We start from the raw sequence: 20,203 nt of genomic DNA, 5'->3' as shown, positions 1-20,203 counted from the left end.
CAATTTCATCATAAAGATCACTGACATATAACATGAAAGGAATCTGTCCCAACACAGACCCCTGTGGAACATCAATAGTCACTGGCAGCCATTCAGAAAAGGTTCCCTTTATTCCCACACTTTGCCTCCAGCCAATCAACTACTGCTTAATCCCTGCTAGAATCTTTCCTGTAATATCCTGGGCGCGTAGTTGATAAAGCAGCCTCATGTGTGGCACCTTGTCAAAGTCCTTCTGAAAGTCCAAGAACACAAGATCATTGAATTCTCCTTCGTCTATCCTGCTTGTTATTTCTTCAAATAATTCCAACAGATTTTTCAGACATGATTTTCCCTTGAGGAAACATTCCTGACTATGGTCTATTTTATTATGTGCCTCCAAGTACCCTGAGAGCTCATTCTTAATAATCGTCTCCAACATCTTCCCAGCCACTGAGGTCAGACTGCCCTATAGTTTCCTTTCTTCTGTCTCTCTCCATTCTTGGAGTAATATTTCCAATTTCCCAGTCTTAGAAACATAGAAACATAGAAAAACTACGGCACTATAAAGGCCCTTCAGCCCACAAAGCTGTGCCGAACATGTCCTTACCTTAGAAATTACCTAGGGTAACCCATAGCCCTCTACTTTTCTAAGCTCCATGTACCTATCCAAGAGTCTCTTAAAAGACCCTATCGTATCCGACTCCACCACCATTGCCAGCAGCCCATTCCAAGCACTCACCACTCTCTGTGAAAAAAACTTACCTCTGACATCTCCTTTGTACCTACTTCGAAGCACCTTAAAACTATGCCCTCTTGTGCTAGCCATTTCAGCCCTGGGAAAAAGCCTCTGACTATCCACATGATCAATGCCTCTCATTATCTTGTACACCTCTATCAAATCACCTCTCATCCTCCGTTGTTCCAAGGAGAAAAGGCTGAGTTCACTCAACCTATTCTCATAAGGCATACTCCCCAATCCAGGAAACATCCTTGTAAATCTCCTCTGCACCCTTTCTATGGTTTCCACATCCTTCCTATAGTGAGGCAACCAAAATTAAACACAGTATTCCAAGTGGGGTCTGACCAGGGTATTATATAGCTGCAACATTACCTCTTGGCTCTTAAACTCAATCCCACGGTTGATGAAGGCCAATGCACCGTATGCCCTCTTAACCACAGTAGCAACCTGAGTAGCAGCTTTGAGTGTCCTATGGATTCGGACCCCAAGATCCCTCTAATCCTCCACACTGCCAAGAGTCTTACGATTAATGCTATATATTTCCGTCATATTTGACCTACCAAAATGAACCACCTCACACTTACCTGGGTTAAACTCCATCTGCCACTTCTCAGCCCAGCTTTGCACCCTATCAATGTCCCGTTTTAGCCTCTGACAGCCCTCCACACTATCCACAGCACCCCCAACCTTTATGTCATCAGCAAATTTACTAACCCATCCCTCCACTTCCTCATCCAGGTCATTTATGAAAATCACAGACAGTAGGGGTCCCAGAACAGATCCCTGAGGCAATCCACTGGTCTCTGGCCTCCATCCAGAATATGACCAGACTACAACCACTCTTTGCCTTCTATGGGCAAGCCAGTTGTGGATCCACAAAGCAATGTCCCCTTGGATCCCATGCCTCCTTACTTTCTCAATAAGCCTTGCATGGGGTACCTTATCAAATGCCTTGCTAAAATCCATATACACTACATCTACAGCTCTACCTTCATCAATGTGTTTAGTCACATCCTCAAAAAATTCAATCAGGCTCGTAAGGCATGACCTGCCTTTGACAAAACCATGCTGACTATTCCTAATCATATTATGCCTCTCCAAATATTCATAAATCCTGCCTCTCAGGATCTTCTCCATCAACATACCAACCACTGAAGTAAGACTCATTGACCCATAATTTCCTGGGCTATCTCTACTCCCTTTCTTGAATAAGGGAACAACATCCGCAACCCTCCAATCCTCCAGAGTCTCTCCTGTCCTCATTGATGATGCAAAGATCATTGCCAGAGGCTCAACAATCTGCTTCCTTGCTTCCCACAGTAGCCTGAGGTACATCCCGTCCGGTCCTGGTAACTTATCCAACTTGATCCTTTCCAAAAGCTCCAGCACATCCCGTTTCTTAATATCTACATGCTCAAGCTTTTTGGTCCACTGCAAGTCATCCCTACAATCACCAAGATCTTTTTCCGTCGTGAATACTGAAGCAAAGTATTCATTAAGTACCTCCACTATTTCCCCCGATTCCATACACACTTTTCCATTGTCACACTTGATTGGTCCTATTCTCTCACGTCTTATCCTCTTGCTCTTCACATACTTGTAGAATGCCTTGGGTTTTCCTTAATCCTGTCCACCAAGGCCTACTCATGGCCCCTTCTGGCTCTCCTAATTTCATTCTTAAACTCCTTCCCGCTAGCCTTATAATCTTCTAGATTCATAATATTGATACATCTGACATTAGCTTCTCCTTCTCAAATTTCATGGTGAATTTGATCATATTATGATAACTTGCCCCCAAAGTTCTTTTACCTTAAGCTCTCTAATCAATTCTGGATCATTGCAGAACATCCAATCCACAATAACTGATCCCATAGTGGAATCAACCATGAACTGCTCTAAAAAGCCATCTCATCGGCACTCTAGAAATATCCTCCTCCTGTAATCCAGCACCAATCTGATCTTTCCCAATCAACCTACATATTGAAGTCCTCCATGACTATTGTAACATTGCCTTTTTGGTATGCATTTTTATCTCCTGTTGTAATTTGTAGGCCACATCCTTACTACTGTTTGGGAGTCTGTATACAGCTCCCATCAGGGTCTTTTTACCTTTGCAGTTCTGTTTCTTAGCTCTATCCACAACAATTCAACACTTTCTGAACCTATGTCACCCCTTTCTAATGAACTGATTTCATTTTCTACCAACAGAGCAGCACCACCCCCTCTGCCTTCCTGTCTGTCCTTTCAATACAACGTGTATCATTGGACATTAAGCTCCCAGTTATAATCTTCTTTCACCCATGACTCTGTGATGCCTACAACATCAAACATGCCAATCCGCAACTGTGCCGCAAGTTCATTTACCCTTATTCCATATACTGCACGTATTCAAATATAACATCTTCAGTCCTGTATTCACCCTTTTCAATTTCGTCTGCCTTTTACTTGAAACTCATCCTGTTGACTGCAATTTTGGCCTATGAACAGCCGCTCCTCACTACACATTGCCTCCGTTTGTAAACAGCTACCTCATCTTCAGCACTACCATCCACCTTTCCTATGATACTTCTTGCATTGAAATATACACAGCTCTGGACACTAGTCGCACAATGCTCAACCCTTTAATTCCTTACTTTGCCTGAGGCCTTATCAATATCTGTCTCCACAATCTCTCCACTAACTGTTCTGGCACTCTGATTCCCATCCCCCTGCAACTCTAGTTTAAACCCCTTCCTGCATCATTAAGAAACCTTCCCACTGGGATATTTGTCCTCATCCAGTCCAGGTGCAAACCATCCCATCTGTCCCACCTTCCCTGGAATAGAGCATAATAATCCAAAAATCTTATGCCCTCCCTCCTCCACCAATTCCCTAGCCATGTATTAAACTGTATGCCCATCCAACACCTACTCCCATGGCTTCATGTGATCCTGATCCAGGGGATTGGGGGTGCTAAGCAGGTGCTACACCTTGCCCAAGAGTAACCTGCTGGCTAGTGGAGGGAAGGAGTGTCTTACACCCTCTTCGGTAGAGATGAAACCCCACCCCACCATCCATTAAATAAGAAGTGCAAAAAGAGAGAAAAATACACGGAGGTAGTACTAATGGATTCATTGTCCATTCAGAAATCTGATGGTGGAGGGGAAGAAACTGTTCCTAACACATTGAGTGGCTTCATTGAGTACATTGTCCATGATGATAGCAATGAGGATAGGGTACGACATGGGGGTTCTTAATGATGGATGCCGCCTTTTTGAAACATCAATTTTTAAAAATGTCCTCGATGACGGTGCATCTGTAGAAATTTGTGAGTATATTTGGTCACATACTGAGTCTCCTCAAACTCCTAATGAAATATAGTCACTGTCATGCCTTCTTTGTAATTGCATCAATATTTTGGGCCCAGGATAGATCTTCACATATGTTGATACCCAGGAACTTGAAACCGCTCACCCTGAAACTGCTCGATGAGGACTGGTGTGTCCCCTTGACTTTCCCTTCTTGAAGTCTATAATCAATTTCTTGGTCTTACTGATGTTGAGTGCAAGGTTGTTGTGACATCACTCAACCAGCTGGTCTATCTCGCTCCTGAAGTTCTGGCATTAGCGAATTCATGGATGGCACTTGAGCTGTGCCTAGCCACACAGTTGTGGATGGAGAGAGTAGGGTAATGGGCTAAGCACACATCCTTGAGGTGTGTTGATTGTCAGCGAGGAGGAGGCGTTCTTTCCAGTCTGCTCAGAACGTGGTCTCCCAGTGAGGAAGTCAAGGATCTAGTTGCAGAAGAAGGTAGAGAGGCCCAAGTTTTGAACAACACACACAAAATGCTGGAGGAAATCAGCAGGCCTGGCAGCAGCCATGGAAAAAGTGCAGTCGACATTTCAGCCCAAAACATCGACTGTACTTTTTTCCGTAGATGCTACCTGGCCTGCTGAGTTCCTCTGGAATTCTATATTTGTTGCTTGGATTTCCAGCGTCTGCAAAATTTATCTTGCTTGTTTTGAAGCTTGTTGATTATAACTGAGGCTATGATCATGTTGAATTCTGAGTTTAAATCAATAAACAGCAGTTTAACATTGATATTACTATTGTCCAGGTGACCAAATATAAGTGGAGAGCCAGTGAAATTGCATCTGCTGTAGATCTTTTGGGAGGAAACCCACATGGTTCATGGAGAAGTCGTACAAACTCCTTACAGTCAATGCTAGAATTGAACTCTTTATTCTGGAATGCCCTGAGATGTAATAGCGGTACATTATCTGATACTTGTCACTTTTGACATAAACAGCAAATTAAATTAGTGCAAACAGAGAGAGCAAAAGCAAAATTCTGGAGTTGTGTTCATGGGCTCGTTGTCTTTTCAGAACTATGATGGAGGAGGGGAAGAAGCTGTTTCTAAAATGTTGAGTGTGTGTCTTCAAGAAGTTTCTGTACGTCTTCTCTGGTAGCATTAATAAGAAAAAAATCCAGAGTGATGGGGGTCCTTAAAGATAGAGGCATCACCTTATGAAGATGTTCTCCATTTTAATTGGGAGAAAGAAGACTGAGATTTGGAGCGGGAGTGTGAAGGAAGCCTTTTTTGGATTTTTCGGTTTTTTTTCATCGGCGTCGAGAGAGGCAGGACTGCGCAGGCGTGTGACATCGGGGAGTGAAACAAGGGAAATTTAAAAGGAACACAACCTTATATAGCGGGCAACGGAGTTTGCGGGCTGCGGAGTGAACCGAGAGCAGAGTGAAGGCTTAAGGGCTTTGGCTAAACGGGCTTAGGCGGAAATGGGCGAGGCAAAGAGGGTTTGGTTATTCTTTTTTTTTCACTGTTATTTGAAGAGATGGGGAAGTATGAGTGTGAGGGCAGCTTGTTGTTCTCAGTGCCAGATGTGGGAGGTAGTGGAGCCTCCCAGCCTCCCGGACATCCACATCTGCGCCAGGTGCATCGAGATGCAGTTCCTAAGTTCCTAAAATGCAGTTTCTAACCTCTGGTTAGACTTTTTCCATAGAGAGTGGGGAAGAATCAAACAAGAGGACATGGGTTGAGAGTTAGAGGACAAAAGTTTAGGGGTAACATGAGGGGGAACTTCTTTACTCAGAGAGTGGTAGCTGTGTGGAATGAACTTCCAGCAGAAGTGGTTGAGGCAGGTTCTATGTTGTCGTTTAAAGTTAAATTGGATAGATATATAGACAGGAAAGGAATGGAGGGTTATGGGCTGAGTGCAGGTCAGTGGGACTAGGATAGGGTAAGAGTTCGGCACGGACTAGAAGGGCCGAGATGGCCTGTTTCTGTGCTGTAATTGTTATATGGTTATATGGTTATGCTGGGGTTGCTCATGCCCATGATGGAGCTGGTTGAGTTTGCAACTTCCTGTAGCTTTTTCCCAATGCTGTTCAGTGACCCCTCCATACTAGATGGTGATGCAACCATTTAGCATGCTCTTCACTGTACCTCCGTACGATCACCAAGTTGGAGCTGTTGCCTCACAACTCCATGCAGCAGTGTTCAATCCTTTTTGGGTGTGTTGTAGTTTAATTAGCTGCTTTAGATTTTTGGTAGCATAGGCAGCTGGCAAAGGAATCAAAGGGGAGTTAGTGGACATTTGAGACAGAATAGGGACACAGGGAATTCAGCGGGGGAATGGAACTATAGAATTGTTCCACTGCAAGCCAGTATGGATCTGACAGGCCAAATGGCCTCACTATTTAACAGAATAAAGCAGATGGGATGAGACCACAGAATGTTACAGCACAGTGCAGGCCCCTCATTCGATATTGTTATACCAACCTGTTAACCTACTCCAAGATCATTCTAACCCATCCCTCAGACATAGCCCTCAATTTTCCTATCATTCATGTGTCCAAGAGTCTTTTAAATATCTATAATGTAACTGCCTGTATCACTTCCCCCAGCAGTGTGTTCCCCGCACTCAATACTCTCTGTGTAAAAGAATCCTACTTTGGACAACTTCCCCTATTCTTCTCTCCAATCGCCTTAATGTTATGGTCCCATCTAATACCCATTTCCACCCTGAGAAAAGGTTTCTGGCTGCCCAGTCCATCATGTTTCTTATAATTTTGGACACCTCTAACTTGGGTGGTGGGATGGAGATACGTCTCTACCAAAGGAGGTGTAAGGCACTCCTTCCCTCCACTAGCCTGCAGGTCACCCTTGGGCAAGGTGTAGCACCTGCTTAACTCCCCGTTCAGTGTCACGTGAAGTCATAGGAGCAGGTGATGGATGGTTGTATGAGCAGCTGGTGCGCATCATAAGTCCTGGTTATGCGACCACTAACGCCAGGCAGAAAATTTCTGAAGAGTATTGGCAATGTCTGGGGTCACCCATCTTGTAAAGACACTGCCCAGAAGAAGACAATGGGAAACCATTTCTGTCGGAAAATTTGCCAAGAACAATCATGGTCACGGATAGACCATGATCGCCTACATCACACAACACTCCATATAATGATGATAATGATAATGATGACACCTCTGTTAAGTCACCTCTCACCTTCCTTCACTCCAAAGAGAAAAGCCCTAAATCACTCAGTCTATCCTCTTAAGACATGCTTTCTAATCCCGGTACCGCCCTAGTAAACCTCCTCTGCACCCACTCTAAAGCTCCCTCATCTTTCCGATAATGATGTGAACTGAACCGAACACAACACAAAGTGTAATCTAACCAGAGATTAATTCAAGCTGTCATGCGGTCACCACAGACATGACAGGACAAGTGGCCTATTCCTCTGCTGAACTGCTCTACACTCAGTGTACTAAACAAACATTGATAATGATTAACCATAGAATTATAGGGCCCAAGGGATGCCATTCTAACTGGAGTAACACACACAAAACGCTGAAGGATTTCAGCAGGTCAGGCAGCATCCATGGAAAGGAATCAACTGCTGATGTGTTAAGGATCTGGCCTGAACACTGCATCGAAGGGCCTCTGCTGGTAGCTCTGGATCACAACAGTCTTTAATTTCTGTTTTCTTTCACCTGCCCATGTAGGTTCTGGCCCAACCCCTTTCCTTTTTTGGACTTCCTCCAATTACCTGTTTGTCTCCTCATTTGCACCCACCTGTTTCTAATTTTCACTCATTACCCTGTCCATTTAAACCCCGCCTTGACTAGCATTCTCTGCCAGTTCATTGCAGTTCTGACCTTACCATTTGGCTTCTGGTGTCTGAAAAGGGAGTGGCTGAGTTGGCTCGACTGGAAGCTGGCTGTGTTTTGCTTGATGCGTGAATATGGTTCGGAACCTGTTGAGGGAAAGAGAGTGGGGAAGGAATGGAAATTGCTGGGAGGGGATCGTGTGGGTCCGGTAATGGCGGACAAGAGGTGGGATTGAGGGAAAGAAAGTGGAGAAGGAGAGGGATAGAGACTTGGGACCAGAGGTAGGCAACTGGGGAGAGGTGGATTATTGTGAAGGGAGAAATAAAGGGAATGAGGAGGTAGTGAGGGGTCAGATGAATAAAAACCAAGACAAAGGGAATAAAAGAATAAGAAATGATAGTTGAGAAAGCTCTGAAAGTGAGGAAGATGAACAAGCTCAGAGAGGAGGTGTTGTCATAATTAGGTTTAATGAGAAGGCTCAGGGACATATCAAGAAAATTAACCTGTTTGTGCTAACAACAACTCTGACAAATAAGATAGGGGAAATAGTATTTGTGAAAGTCCTTAATGATGGCAACTTATTGGTAAGATGTGTGAATGAGGAACAACTTGAGAAAGCACTCAAGCTAAAAGAGATAGGAAAATGCAAGGTGGAATACACTGGGAGGGTAGGAGCACAAAACAGTGGTTGTAAAGGAGTGATCATGGGGATACCAATGAGTATAAATATGGAGGAGATAGAGGAATATCAAAAGAGGGAAAGTAATGAATGTTCAAAGACTGAAAACAACAAAGGAGGGAGTGAAAAAGGAAAGTGAATCTGTATTGATTGAATTTGAAGAAGAAAGAGTGCCAAGGAAGGTGTTCCTGGGTTTCATGAGTTACCCAGTAAGAGTGTATGTGCCAAAGCCATTGAGGTGCTATAATTGTCAAAGGTTTGGACACGTGGCTAAAAACTGTAAAAGGCAGAGGAGATGTGCTAGATGTGGGGGTGATCATGAATATGGAAAGTGCAGAACAGGAGTTCAACCAAAATGCTGCAATTGTGGAGGAGCTCATAATGTTGCATATAGTGGGTGTGAGGTTGTGAGACTGGAGACTATAATTCAAGAAATAAGTGAAAAGAAAGATCACTTATGCAGAAGCTGTAAGAATGTCAAGAGAACAAAATAATGCTCCTAATGAACAGGGAGCAATAGGGATACGAGAGATGCAACAAAGAACAAATGACAGGATTTATGTAGACAAAAAGGCTCTAGTAACATTCATTGCAGGAGTGAGTAATAGTACGGCTGAGGTAAAGTCAAAAAGTGACAAAATTCAGCTGATGGTTAAAAGCAGCAGTAAACCATTTAGGATTAGTAGGACTGACATGGGAGGAAGTGAGGGAGAACCTCAGTAATCAGTCAAGTCAGGAAGTGTCATGTGTTGGTTAATACTAATGGTGATTCTTTTACAATGGAATGCAAGGAGCTTACTGGCCAATAGCCAGGAATTCAAGCACTTTATTAAAGAAATGGTTGTAAAACTGGATGTAGTGTGTATTCAGGAAACTTGGTTGAAACCAACTTTAGACTTTGTGGTATATGGGTATACAATGACAAGGAAAGATAGAAATCTAGGGGGAGGAGGGGGTTATGCTATGTTAATCAAGCAAGGCATACCATATAGGGTACTGGAAAAAGGAGATGATCAGGAATACATAGTAGTGGAAGTGTGGGAGAGAGGGGAGGGAGTGGTTATAATTAACTACTACAATCCATGTAAAAGGTTGGATTTGGACAGCCTATTAAAGATACAAGGACAAAACAGACAAAGTAGTGTGGTGTGCAGATTTCAATGCTCATAGCACAATATGGGGGGATCAGATTACAGATCCAAATGGAAAGGTAATTGAAGATTTGATGGAAGAAAGTGATTTGGTGTGTATGAATGATGGTAGTGGCACAAGGATAGATATAACAACAGGAACTGAGTCAGTGTTAGATATTACGTTAGTGTCTAATACCTTGGCTGGCATTAGTAACTGGGGAGTTTGGACTGCTTCAACAGTAGGCAGTGATCACTACCCAGTTTTGTGTTCAGTGGGTGAAAGAGTTGAAGTAAGACCAGGTGGTGGAATCCCAAAGTGGGTGTTTGAAAAAGCTGATTGGGGTAAGTTCCAGAAGTTGAGTGAAGAAGGGTTGACAAAGATTGATATTTCTGGAAATGTAGATGAATTAAACAGTCAGGTGACTTCAGCAATTATCATGGCAGTAGAAGGATCTATACCCAGGAGTAAAAATAGGATGAATAGAAAACTGGTACCATGGTGGACAGAGGAATGTTGTCAGGCTGTTTTTAAAAAAAAAATAGAGCATTCAGGCTAGTTAAAAGAACCCATAATATGCAACATTTGGTTCAATATAAGAAAGCACAGGCAGTGGTGAGAAGAACTATGCGTCAAGCTAAAAGGGCAAGTTGGAGGAGTTTTTGCGACAAGGTAGGAAGAACAACACCTGTGGGAGAGATATGGGGAATGATTGAGGATGGGAGGAGATAGAAGGGAATGGGAATATCCAGTAATGATATCTGAGGAGGAAACTGCAGTCTCCAGTAGGGATAAGGCTGGTCATGGCCAAGTCATTTGTACTGATACACAGTTCAGAAAATTTGTCTGAAGAAGGGAGGAGAAGAAGGGAAAGAATAATGAGCCAACACCCAGGTGTGTTGAGCAGGAGGGAAGGAACAGATGATATAATTGATGATCTACTTACATTAGCAGAAATGGTGAGAGCAATAGAGATCGAGACCAACCTCCCCAGGGAAAGATCTGATGTGCTCTGTGATGCTAAAAAATCTAGGAGAAGGAGCGCTCTTGAAGTTGCTGCATTTTTATAACAGAGTGTGGGAGGAGGGAAGATTACCAAGTGCATGGAAAGAAGCAGTAGTAATTCCAATAAGGAAGCCTGGCAAGGATCTGTCAAAACCCACTAGCTACAGACCAATTGCATTAACATCAAGTATATGTAAGATAATGGAAAGGATGATAACAGAAAGGTTATCATATGAGCTTGAGAAAAGGGGAATGCTGGCAAGTTATCAGAGTGGTTTTAGAAAGGGAAGGAATTCCATGGACTCAGTGATTGTGTTAGAGACTGAAATGAGGAAGGCCCAGGCAAATAGAGAGTCAGTAGTGGCAGTGTTCTTTGACATTGAAAAAGCCTATGATATGATGTGGAAGGAAGGATTATTAATTAAACTGCACAAGATGGGGGTTGGTGGGAGAGTTTTTAATTGGATTAAAAATTTTTTGTTTGGTAGAAAAATTCAAGATCGGATTGGATCAGAATTATCAAAACAGTACATAGTGGAAAATGGCACACCTCAAGGTAGTGTGTTACTTTTCATCATTATGATCAATGATGTCTTCACAAAGGTACCAGTGGATATAGGTAGGTCACTGTTTGCAGATGATGGGGCCTTGTGGAAAAGAGGCAGGAACATGGACCATATAATCAGGAAACTACAATAAGCAATTGATGAAGTGGTGGAGTGGGGTTATGATTGGGGATGTAGATTTTCAGTAGATAAAATTCAAACTTTTTTTTTTACCAGGGTAAGGGTTGAGGTAGGGAAGAAGTTAAGAATGTATGGGGTTGAATTAGAAAGGGTTGCATCATTTAAATTTCTGGGAGTTATATTTGATTCACGATTAACATGGGCAGACCATATCAGGAAAGTTGAGAAATGTAAAAAAGTAATAAATGTGATGAGATGTTTGACTGGTAGGGAATGGGGAGCAAGTTGTTCAGCTTTGAAGAGAATGTATGTGGCTTTAGTGAGATCTGTATTAGATTATGGAAATATAGTATATGGATCAGCAGCTAGGTCTCTTATAAGGAAACTGGATGTGATTCAGGCTCAGGCCTTGAGAGTGTGCAGTGGGGCTTTTAAAACGTCACCAGTGTCAGCCCTACAGGTAGAAATGGGAATAATGCCTTTGGAACTAAGAAGGATGCAACTGATGGCAAACTACTGGGCTAGCTTGCAGGGGCACAATGATTCTCACCCTACTAAAGGAGTGTTGCAGGAGTGCTGGGAAAATGGGAGGTTTCAGAGGGATACCTTTAGTCGGGTAGGGAATGATATCGCGAAAGAATGTGGAGTATTTGGTCTGAGGATAAGTCCTTCAGTAGTTTATCCGGTTGTAGCTCCATGGAAGCTTGTATGGCCTGACATAGACTGGCATTTGTTAGAGGTAAAAAGGAAAGAAAGATGTAAAACAGATTTGGTAAATGCATTTAACTGTCATGTGATGGAAAAGTATAGTGATTATACTCACATTTATACGGATGGTGCGAAGGAACCTGAAACAGGAGTGACAGGGTTTGGGGTGGTAATACCAGCAAAAGAAATTGGAATCAGCAGAAGAACATCTAATAAGTTAGGGGTGTTTACAGTGGAGATGCTGGCAGTGTTGGTTGCGTTGCAATGGGTGCAGAAAGCCAGACAAGCCAAAGCATTGATATGTTCAGATTCATCCTCAGTTCTAGCAAGTTTAAGGTCTTTTCACACAAACAGTCGGCAAGATGTACTTTATGAAGTCCTTCAGTTAGTTACAAGAATTGCAAATCAGGGAGGTCAGGTAAAATTTCTATGGGTTCCAGCACATGTAGGGGTGAAGGGGAATGAGAGGGTGGATGAGTTGGCAAAGAGGGCGTTAAAGAAAGAAAATGTGGAAATGCACATTAGTATCAGTAAAGCAGAGGTTAAGTGTGTAATCTGGGAAAAAGTCAACCGAATGTGGTAAGAAAGATGGGACAGGGAGGGGAAAGGGAGGCGTTTATATCAAATACAAAAGAGTGTTGCAGTTACTAGGGTAGGTAATGGAAACAGAAGAGAGGAAATTGTGTGGACTAGGTTAAGGCTGGGGCATTGTGCATTAAACAAAACATTGAAAATGATAGGGAAACACCAGACAGGATTGTGTGAGGAATGTCAGGAAGAGGAGTCTGTAGAACATGTAGTTTTGTGTTGCAGGAAGTATTGGATACAGAGAGAGATGATGAGAAATAAATTAAGGGAGTTGGGGATGCAGGAATTCATATTAAAAGAGTTGCTGGGCATGGGTGAGAGAGCACAAGTCCGGGTATTTTTAGCGTTTTTAAGGAGTACAGGGGTTTTTTTATAGAATATGACGAATAAACAGGAATAGGATACTAGGATGGTCAAAGATGGGAGGGTGAAGTGTAGGGGGGTGTGTGTGTGTGTGTGTGTGTGTGTGCATTTAGAATGTACGTCTAGTGCACATTCTGGAGCAGAGGGTGGCGGTAATGCACCATTAAGCTGGATGCCAACCGCCGTAAAACAAGATACAGACAGACAGGCAGTTCTGACCTGTGTTGTTCCAGCCTGCCATTGTGACTTCTGCCAACTGATTTTGCCTGACTCTGTATTTTGGACTTTGCCTGCTCTTGGACCTGATTTTTGCCTGTGTGCTCGGGATTGCCTGGCCTTGCCTGACTGCCTTTCCTGGTAAGACCTCTGCCTGCCATTTTGGATTCGTGCCTGCCTTCTGTTTTTGAAAGACTGTTGCTTTTGTGCTCCCTAATAATCCTGGTGAAATAGTATTAAATAGTATTCATTGGTCTGCACTTGAGTCCTGCTGAAACCTGACAGAACCTGACATGGTGTTTCAGTCTGAGACCCTTCATGATGACTGGAAAGGAAGGTGATGGGTGAAGCTGGGTGAGGGGAATACAGGTTGGTGGGGGAAGGGGGATGAAGTGAGAAGCTAGGATGTGATAGGCGAACAGGGCTGAAGAAGGAGGAATCTGGTAGGACAGGAGAATGGGCAATGGATGAAGGATGAGGCCATTCTGTCCATATACTCTGCTAGTTCCTTGAAAGTGTTGACTATTATTTCTTAGTGTCCCTACAATTTTTTCCACATTGGATACTGGTTCAATTCAAATCCTTTTTAAAAGTTTCCATTGATGAGGTTAGGACTGTATTCCCTAGGATGTAGAAGATTGAGAGGAAACTTGATAGAGGTATATAAAATTATGAGGGGTATAGATAGGATAAATGCAAGCAGGCTTTTTTCAATGAGATTGGGTGGGACTATAATTGCAGGTTATGGCTTAAGGGTGAAAGGTGAAACATTTAAGGGGAACGTGTGGGGAAACTTCACTCGGTTATGAGAGTGTGGAATGAGCTGCTAGCACAAGTGGTGCATGCGAACTCAATTTCAACATTTAAGTGAAATTTGAATAGGTATGTGGATGGTAGGAGTAAGGACTGGTATTGTTCTGATGCAGGTTCATGAGAGAAAGCAGGTTCAAATAGTTTTTTCCATGGACTAGATCGGCTTAAAGGCCTATTTCTGCACTGTACTTTCCTATGACTATTACATCTACTTTCCACTGCTCTTTCAGACAGCTTGTTTCAGACTGAGTAAAGAGTTTTGTGATGTCCCCTCTCCACTCTCTGCTCCCTGTCCCCTTGCCCAGTATCTGTGTCAGAATTCTTCACAGTTGAACATTGGAATCAAGGGGTTTTATTGTTGCAGACACAAGCCATCAAACACAATGGAGGTGTGCTCCCTGAGAACTCTTCCTTCAAGTTGATAAAAATGGAGAACCTGGGATTGTTTTCTAAAGAACAAAAGATACAAAGGGAGATTTGATAGCGGTCTTTCAGATAGGATAAAGAAGAACCCCAGGGTGGCATGGTAGTGTAGTGGTTAGCACAATGCTTTCCAGCACTGGAAACCTGGGATCAATTCCCACCACTACCTGTAAGGAGTTAAGTTTTCCCTGTGACTCCAGGTGCTCCAGTTTCCTCCCACTACTGGTTGGTAAGTTAATTGGTCATTGTAAATTGTCCCATGGTTAGGCCAGGGTTAAATCAGAGGTTACTGGGTGGCAGTTTGAGGTGCCAAAATGGCCAGCTCTGTGCTGTATCTCAATCAATCAATACATCAATCAATAAAGAAATGAAATAAACAAACATCAGGGGTGATGATATAAGAGTTTAGAGTGCAAGACTCTTCGCCAACCAACATTATATTTCAACTTACCTGCTGGATACTGGCAACATGGGACAGGTAGCCTGCGATCAACAGAGATCCGAGGATGTGGCCAACTGCATCATTTCTGCAGTGAAAGAGTGGTATCTGTTTCATAAATTAAACATGTACAGATTGAATTTGCAAGTGAACATTGGTTTCCTTATTTTTTCATGAAATACTAAATTGCTTTCCAATAATTGCTTGGGACAGAAGTAGCTTTGTGTGTGGCAAGCATGACAAATAGGATTGAAGATTGTCAACAGTTGAGAAACCACTCAATAATGAAGCCAGGTATCTCAAACAAGGAGCACCTTAATAAACAAAGTTGAAGATTCTCAACTAACCCATGGATATTCAAAATAATTTGACCATCTTGACACAGGCCTTTCAGCCCAACTAATGCATGCTGATTCACCCAGCGAGCTAGTCCCATCTACCCACATTTGGTCCAGAGCTCTCTGAATCCTTTCTACCCATGTCCACATCTAGATTCATTTTAAATGTCGCTAATGTGCCCAACTCAACCACTATTTCTGGCAGCTCGTTCTGAATATGCACCACAGTTTGCATGCAGAACCTTTTGGAATTTAGAATTGGAATTTAGAATTTATTTAAATCTTAAATCCATCCCTCAACATGAGGGTGTAAAAGTATTTGTGTTATGAATTTTGAAGTCTAATGGCTTGTAGAAAGAAGCTCTCCCATAGCCTGTTGGTCCTGACTTTAATGCTGCGGTACTGTCTGCCAGACAGAGGCAGCTGAAACAGTTTATGGTTGGGGTGACTGGTGTCCCCGATGATCTTCCAGGCCTTCCTGCACCTGCTGCTCTAAGTGGAGGGAAGTTCATGTCCACAATGCCACTGAGTTGTTTGAGATTCTGAGAGAGTTATTGATTAAATTGGCGCAGCAAGGTAGTGTAGTGGCTAGCACATTGCTTCACAGTACATACGACCCAGGTTCAATTCCCACTGCTGTCTGTAAGGAGCTTGTACATTCTCCCTGTGACCACGTGAGTTTCCTCCAGATGCTCCGGTTTCCTCCCACAGTACAAAGACATACCATTGTAACTTGTCCTGTGATTAGACCACAAGGTATAGAGGCAGAATTAGGCCACTTGGCATATTGTGTCTGCTCTGCCATTCTATCATGGCCAATCCAATTTTCCTCTCAGCCCCAATCTCCTGCTTTTTCCCCATATCCTTCTCTCACCCCTCTTTTAAACTTTGTATTTGAAGGAACTTTTAGTATCCTCTTTAATATTGGCTAGTTTACTTTCATATTCCATTTTTACCTTAATGACTTTTTAGTTGCCTTCTGTTGGTTTTTACACATGTCCCAATCCTCTAACTTCCCACTAATCTTTGCTCTATATGCACATACAATTCCCTTTCACTCCCATCCTTAATAAATATCTGGATTGTTTGACCTTGCAAACTCTCAGATTCTGCTTGCTGCCTGTTGCGGAAAAGAGTTCCTCAGATTCAAGACATCAGAAATAAAACAACTTGCCTCAAAATCGCCTTAAATAAAACAGTGGACCTCAAATCTAGATGCTCCCACAGGAAGAAGCATCCTCCCCACACTCACTGTGGCTCTGTAAAAGATGGAAGTATTAGCTATATTTGTTACATCGACATCTAACACAGTGAAATGCATCATTTTGCATCAACATTCTGAGTACGTGCTGGGGGCAGCTTGCAAACATTGCCATGCTTCCGGCACCAATATAGCATAACCACAAATTTCTAACACTAATCCACATGTTCTTGCAATATGGGAGGAAACTGAGCACCTGGAGGAAACTCATGTGGTTACAGAGAATGTATAAACTCCTTACAGTCAGCAGTGGGAATTGAACCACAATTGCTGATCACCTGCACTGTTAACAGTATGCTAACCACGCTACCATGTCACCTCAAATAGGGAAAGGTTCTCTGTCTATCCTATCTGAAATACGTCTGTCAAATTTCCCTGCATATCTCTTGTTCTTGGACAGCAATCCAAGATCGTCCAATTTAGTAAATTTAAATGGAAGTGTCTCAGGATCCAAACCCCTGAGTGAAGTGTGTTGATCTCCACAGTGGAGATTCAGTCCATGTACAGTTTTATCTGCCCATTATATACACATGTTATATACAAACACAGACAAAGAACCGTATCAATGGAGGCGATCCCCGCTGCACCTTAGATCCTGTAACGATAACTGGATTCTTCAATCCTTGAAGCAAGAAGGATAACGCAGAGGATGTGAATGCCATGGTGTCTGTTCCATGGAGGATAACAAAGCCATCATAATCATCATAGCAATCCTGAAAATGAATGAGACATGTTATACATTCAATGGATTGTCAACTGCTCAAAGTTGAAGTCAAGTTTATTGTCCATCACAAGTAAAGTCCTCCCCACCTTTGAGCAGAAGCAACCCAGATAGCTATTGCAGGAAGGCAGCATCCATCATTAAGTTCCCACCATCCAGATCATGCTGTCTTCTCACTGTTGCCCATCAGGAAGGAGGCACAGGAACCTTGGGGCCCACACCACCAGGAGGTGCAGGAACCTGAAGGCCTAGCTGTTATAGCAACAGCAGCTCCTCTCACCTCTTGCCATCAGGTTTCTGAATGGTCCATGAACACTCTCATTATTCATCCTTATTTGTCCTTTGATTTAAAAATTTGTAACTTATAGCAGTTTTTATGTTGTGTTTATAGCAATTATAGCAGTTTTTGTTATGTTATACTGCTGCAAAACAACAAATGTCATGACCCGTGTCAGTGATAATAAACCCGATTCTGATTCTAGGGAAGGATGACAGAGCAACTCTATGAACACCTTGCACTACACCAGACTTTGTTTTATTGTCCAAATTGTGTTCCTTCTTGGAAAAATTGTGTATTATTGTGTATATTTAGAAGGACAAACTCCAAGGCAGAGTACAAAGTAAATGGCAGGATACTTGGTAGTGTGGAGGAGCAGAGGAATCTCGGGGTACAAGTCCACAGATTCCTGAAAGTTGCCTCACAGGTGGATAGGGTAGTTAAAGCTTATGGGGTGTTAGCTTTCATAAGTCGAGGGATAGAGTTTAAGAGTTGTGATGTATTGATGCAGCTCTGTAAAACTCTGGTTAGGCCACACTTGGAGTACTGTGTCCAGTTCTGGTCTCCTCACTATAGGAAGGATGTGGAAGCATTGGAAAAGGTACAGAGGAGATTTACCAGGATGCTGCCTGGTTTAGAAAGTATGCATTATGATCAGAGATTAAGGGAGCTAGGGCTTTACTCTTTGGAGAGAAGGAGGATGAGAGGAGACATGATAGAGGTGTACAAGATAATAAGAGGAACAGATAGTGGATAGCCAGCGCCTCTTCCCCAGGGCACCACTGCTCAATAAAAGAGGACATGGCTTTAAAGTAAGGGGTGGGAAGTTCAAGGGGGATTTAGAGGAAGGTTTTTTACTCAGAGTAGTTGCTGCGTGGAATGCACTGCCTGAGTCAGTGGTGGAGGTAGATACACTAGTGAAGATGAGACTACTAGACAGGTATATGGAGGAATTTAAGGTGGGGGCTTATATGGGAGGCAGGGTTTGAGGGTTGGCACAACATTGTGGGCTGAAGGGCCTGTACTGTGCTGTACTGCTTTATGTTCTAATGTTATGTGCCTGTGATGCTGCAAGTAAGTTTTTCCTACACATACTTGTTGATTTGACAATGAATTCAACCTTCCCAAGTGTTATAAAGCAATTGAGATGCTCCTGGAGTGGAATCACTATTGTAATGTCAACTAAAGCAAAAGGCCAAGAGTGATGGGTGTTAGCCATGAACTTCTGTCTTTTCATTAATACTGAGATAATTTTATACCTTTAGAGATGTGGCAGTTGTGGCAAGGCAAGGGTTAAAATATGATAATATGCAGATAGTGTGCAGTCAGCAGACAAGAAAGGTCTTTGAAAAGCATAGATTCCTTTGCATGGCAGGGGACTGGAGCCAATTGCCGTACGGAGGTAAGAATGTAATGGTAGGATGCAAGGCACACACAAACTCGGGGACAATTACTTTTTAACTTCCATAATTTTATGCCAACCTACTTTAAGATGAATCTAACCCTTCTCTCCAATATAAACCTCAATTTTTCTGTCATCTATGAGTCTCTAAAATACCTCTGAAGTATCCATGCCTCTCATAGTTCTATAAACTTCAATCAGGTCATACTTCAGCCTCTAAAATACCAGGGAAACTAATCCACTACTGTGCATCCTCTCTTTATTCTCCAGAATCCAAATAATAATGCCATGGATTGAACAATCATGTCAAACCCATTGAGATGAAAATTTTAAGAATTCCCATACATATATTGTTCTGGCCAAATCCTGCCAGTCTTGAGGTTTCATGTTGCAGGATTCAATTGGATCCTTTGTGCCATCAATCATGTACTTTAAGGCTCGTTGAGGCTCAGGGAATCCTCTTGCTGAACTTGACCTGTTTAGGAGGGGAAAAAGTCAGATACACAACAAAGAGAGTCAATGTTAAATTTAACAGGATGAGATTCCACAACCTATGGGCTCACTTTCAAAGGCTCTAATAATCATGTTCTCAGGATTATTTATTTAAAATAATAGTTATTATTCATCATCATGTGCTATGTCATGTGACATCAGTGATCATGGCCTACCTGACAATGATTGTTCCTGGCAAATTTTTCTACAAATGTGGTTTACCATTGCCTCCTTTACAAGATATCTGACCCCAGCTATACTCAATACTCTTCAGATATTGTCCACCTGGTGTCAGTGATTGCATAACCAGGACTTGTGATTTGTACCAGCTGCTCCCTTGGCACACCTTGCCCAAGGGTGACCTGCAGGCTAACAGAGGAAAGGGAGTGCCTTAATCTCCCTATGGTAGAGACATATTTCCACCCCGCCACCTGATTTATTATAATCATTAATTGCACGTATTTATTTATTGAGATGCAATGTGGGGTAGGCTGCCCAGCAATCTCCTGATTTAATCTGAGCCTAATCACGGGACAATTTACAATGACCAATGAACCTGACAACTGGTATGTCTTTGGAATGTGGAAGGAACCGGAGCACCTGGAGGAAATATACAGTCGGGGAGAATGTACAAACTCCTTAGAGACAGCAGTGGAAATTGTACCATAAAGCGTTGTGCTAACCACTACACCACCATGCCAGCCCCCGTACTTGCAGTTTTTCTTCTTTAACACCTTGGTTGTTTGTCCATCCTTGTGTGTGGTTTCTCAATGATTCTATTTCCTCATTCTACTGTGAATGTGGCAGGAACATGAAAATGACATACGAACTTCGATAAT

General features: G+C 42.7%; 1 protein-coding gene across 5 annotated transcripts in view; it reads right to left on the bottom strand.

The window, feature by feature from the left end:
• Positions 1-20,203, bottom strand: part of LOC134347456 (L-asparaginase 1-like) — a 124,527-nt gene that overhangs the window by 88,437 nt on the left and 15,887 nt on the right. For all 5 annotated transcript variants that reach the window (XM_063049782.1, XM_063049778.1, XM_063049781.1 and 2 more), the window contains exons 3-5: positions 19,218-19,347; positions 17,060-17,185; positions 14,886-14,981 (exon numbers count right to left, since the gene is read on the bottom strand). In XM_063049782.1, the coding sequence (XP_062905852.1) occupies positions 14,886-14,981; positions 17,060-17,185; positions 19,218-19,347 (352 nt within the window). The remainder of the gene's footprint in view (positions 1-14,885; positions 14,982-17,059; positions 17,186-19,217; positions 19,348-20,203) is intronic.

This window comes from Mobula hypostoma, chromosome 6, assembly GCF_963921235.1.
Source record: "Mobula hypostoma chromosome 6, sMobHyp1.1, whole genome shotgun sequence".
Lineage (NCBI taxonomy): Eukaryota > Metazoa > Chordata > Chondrichthyes > Myliobatiformes > Myliobatidae > Mobula > Mobula hypostoma.
The sequence above is the reverse complement of the archived record's forward strand: the minus strand, read 5'-3'. Positions and strand labels throughout refer to the sequence as shown.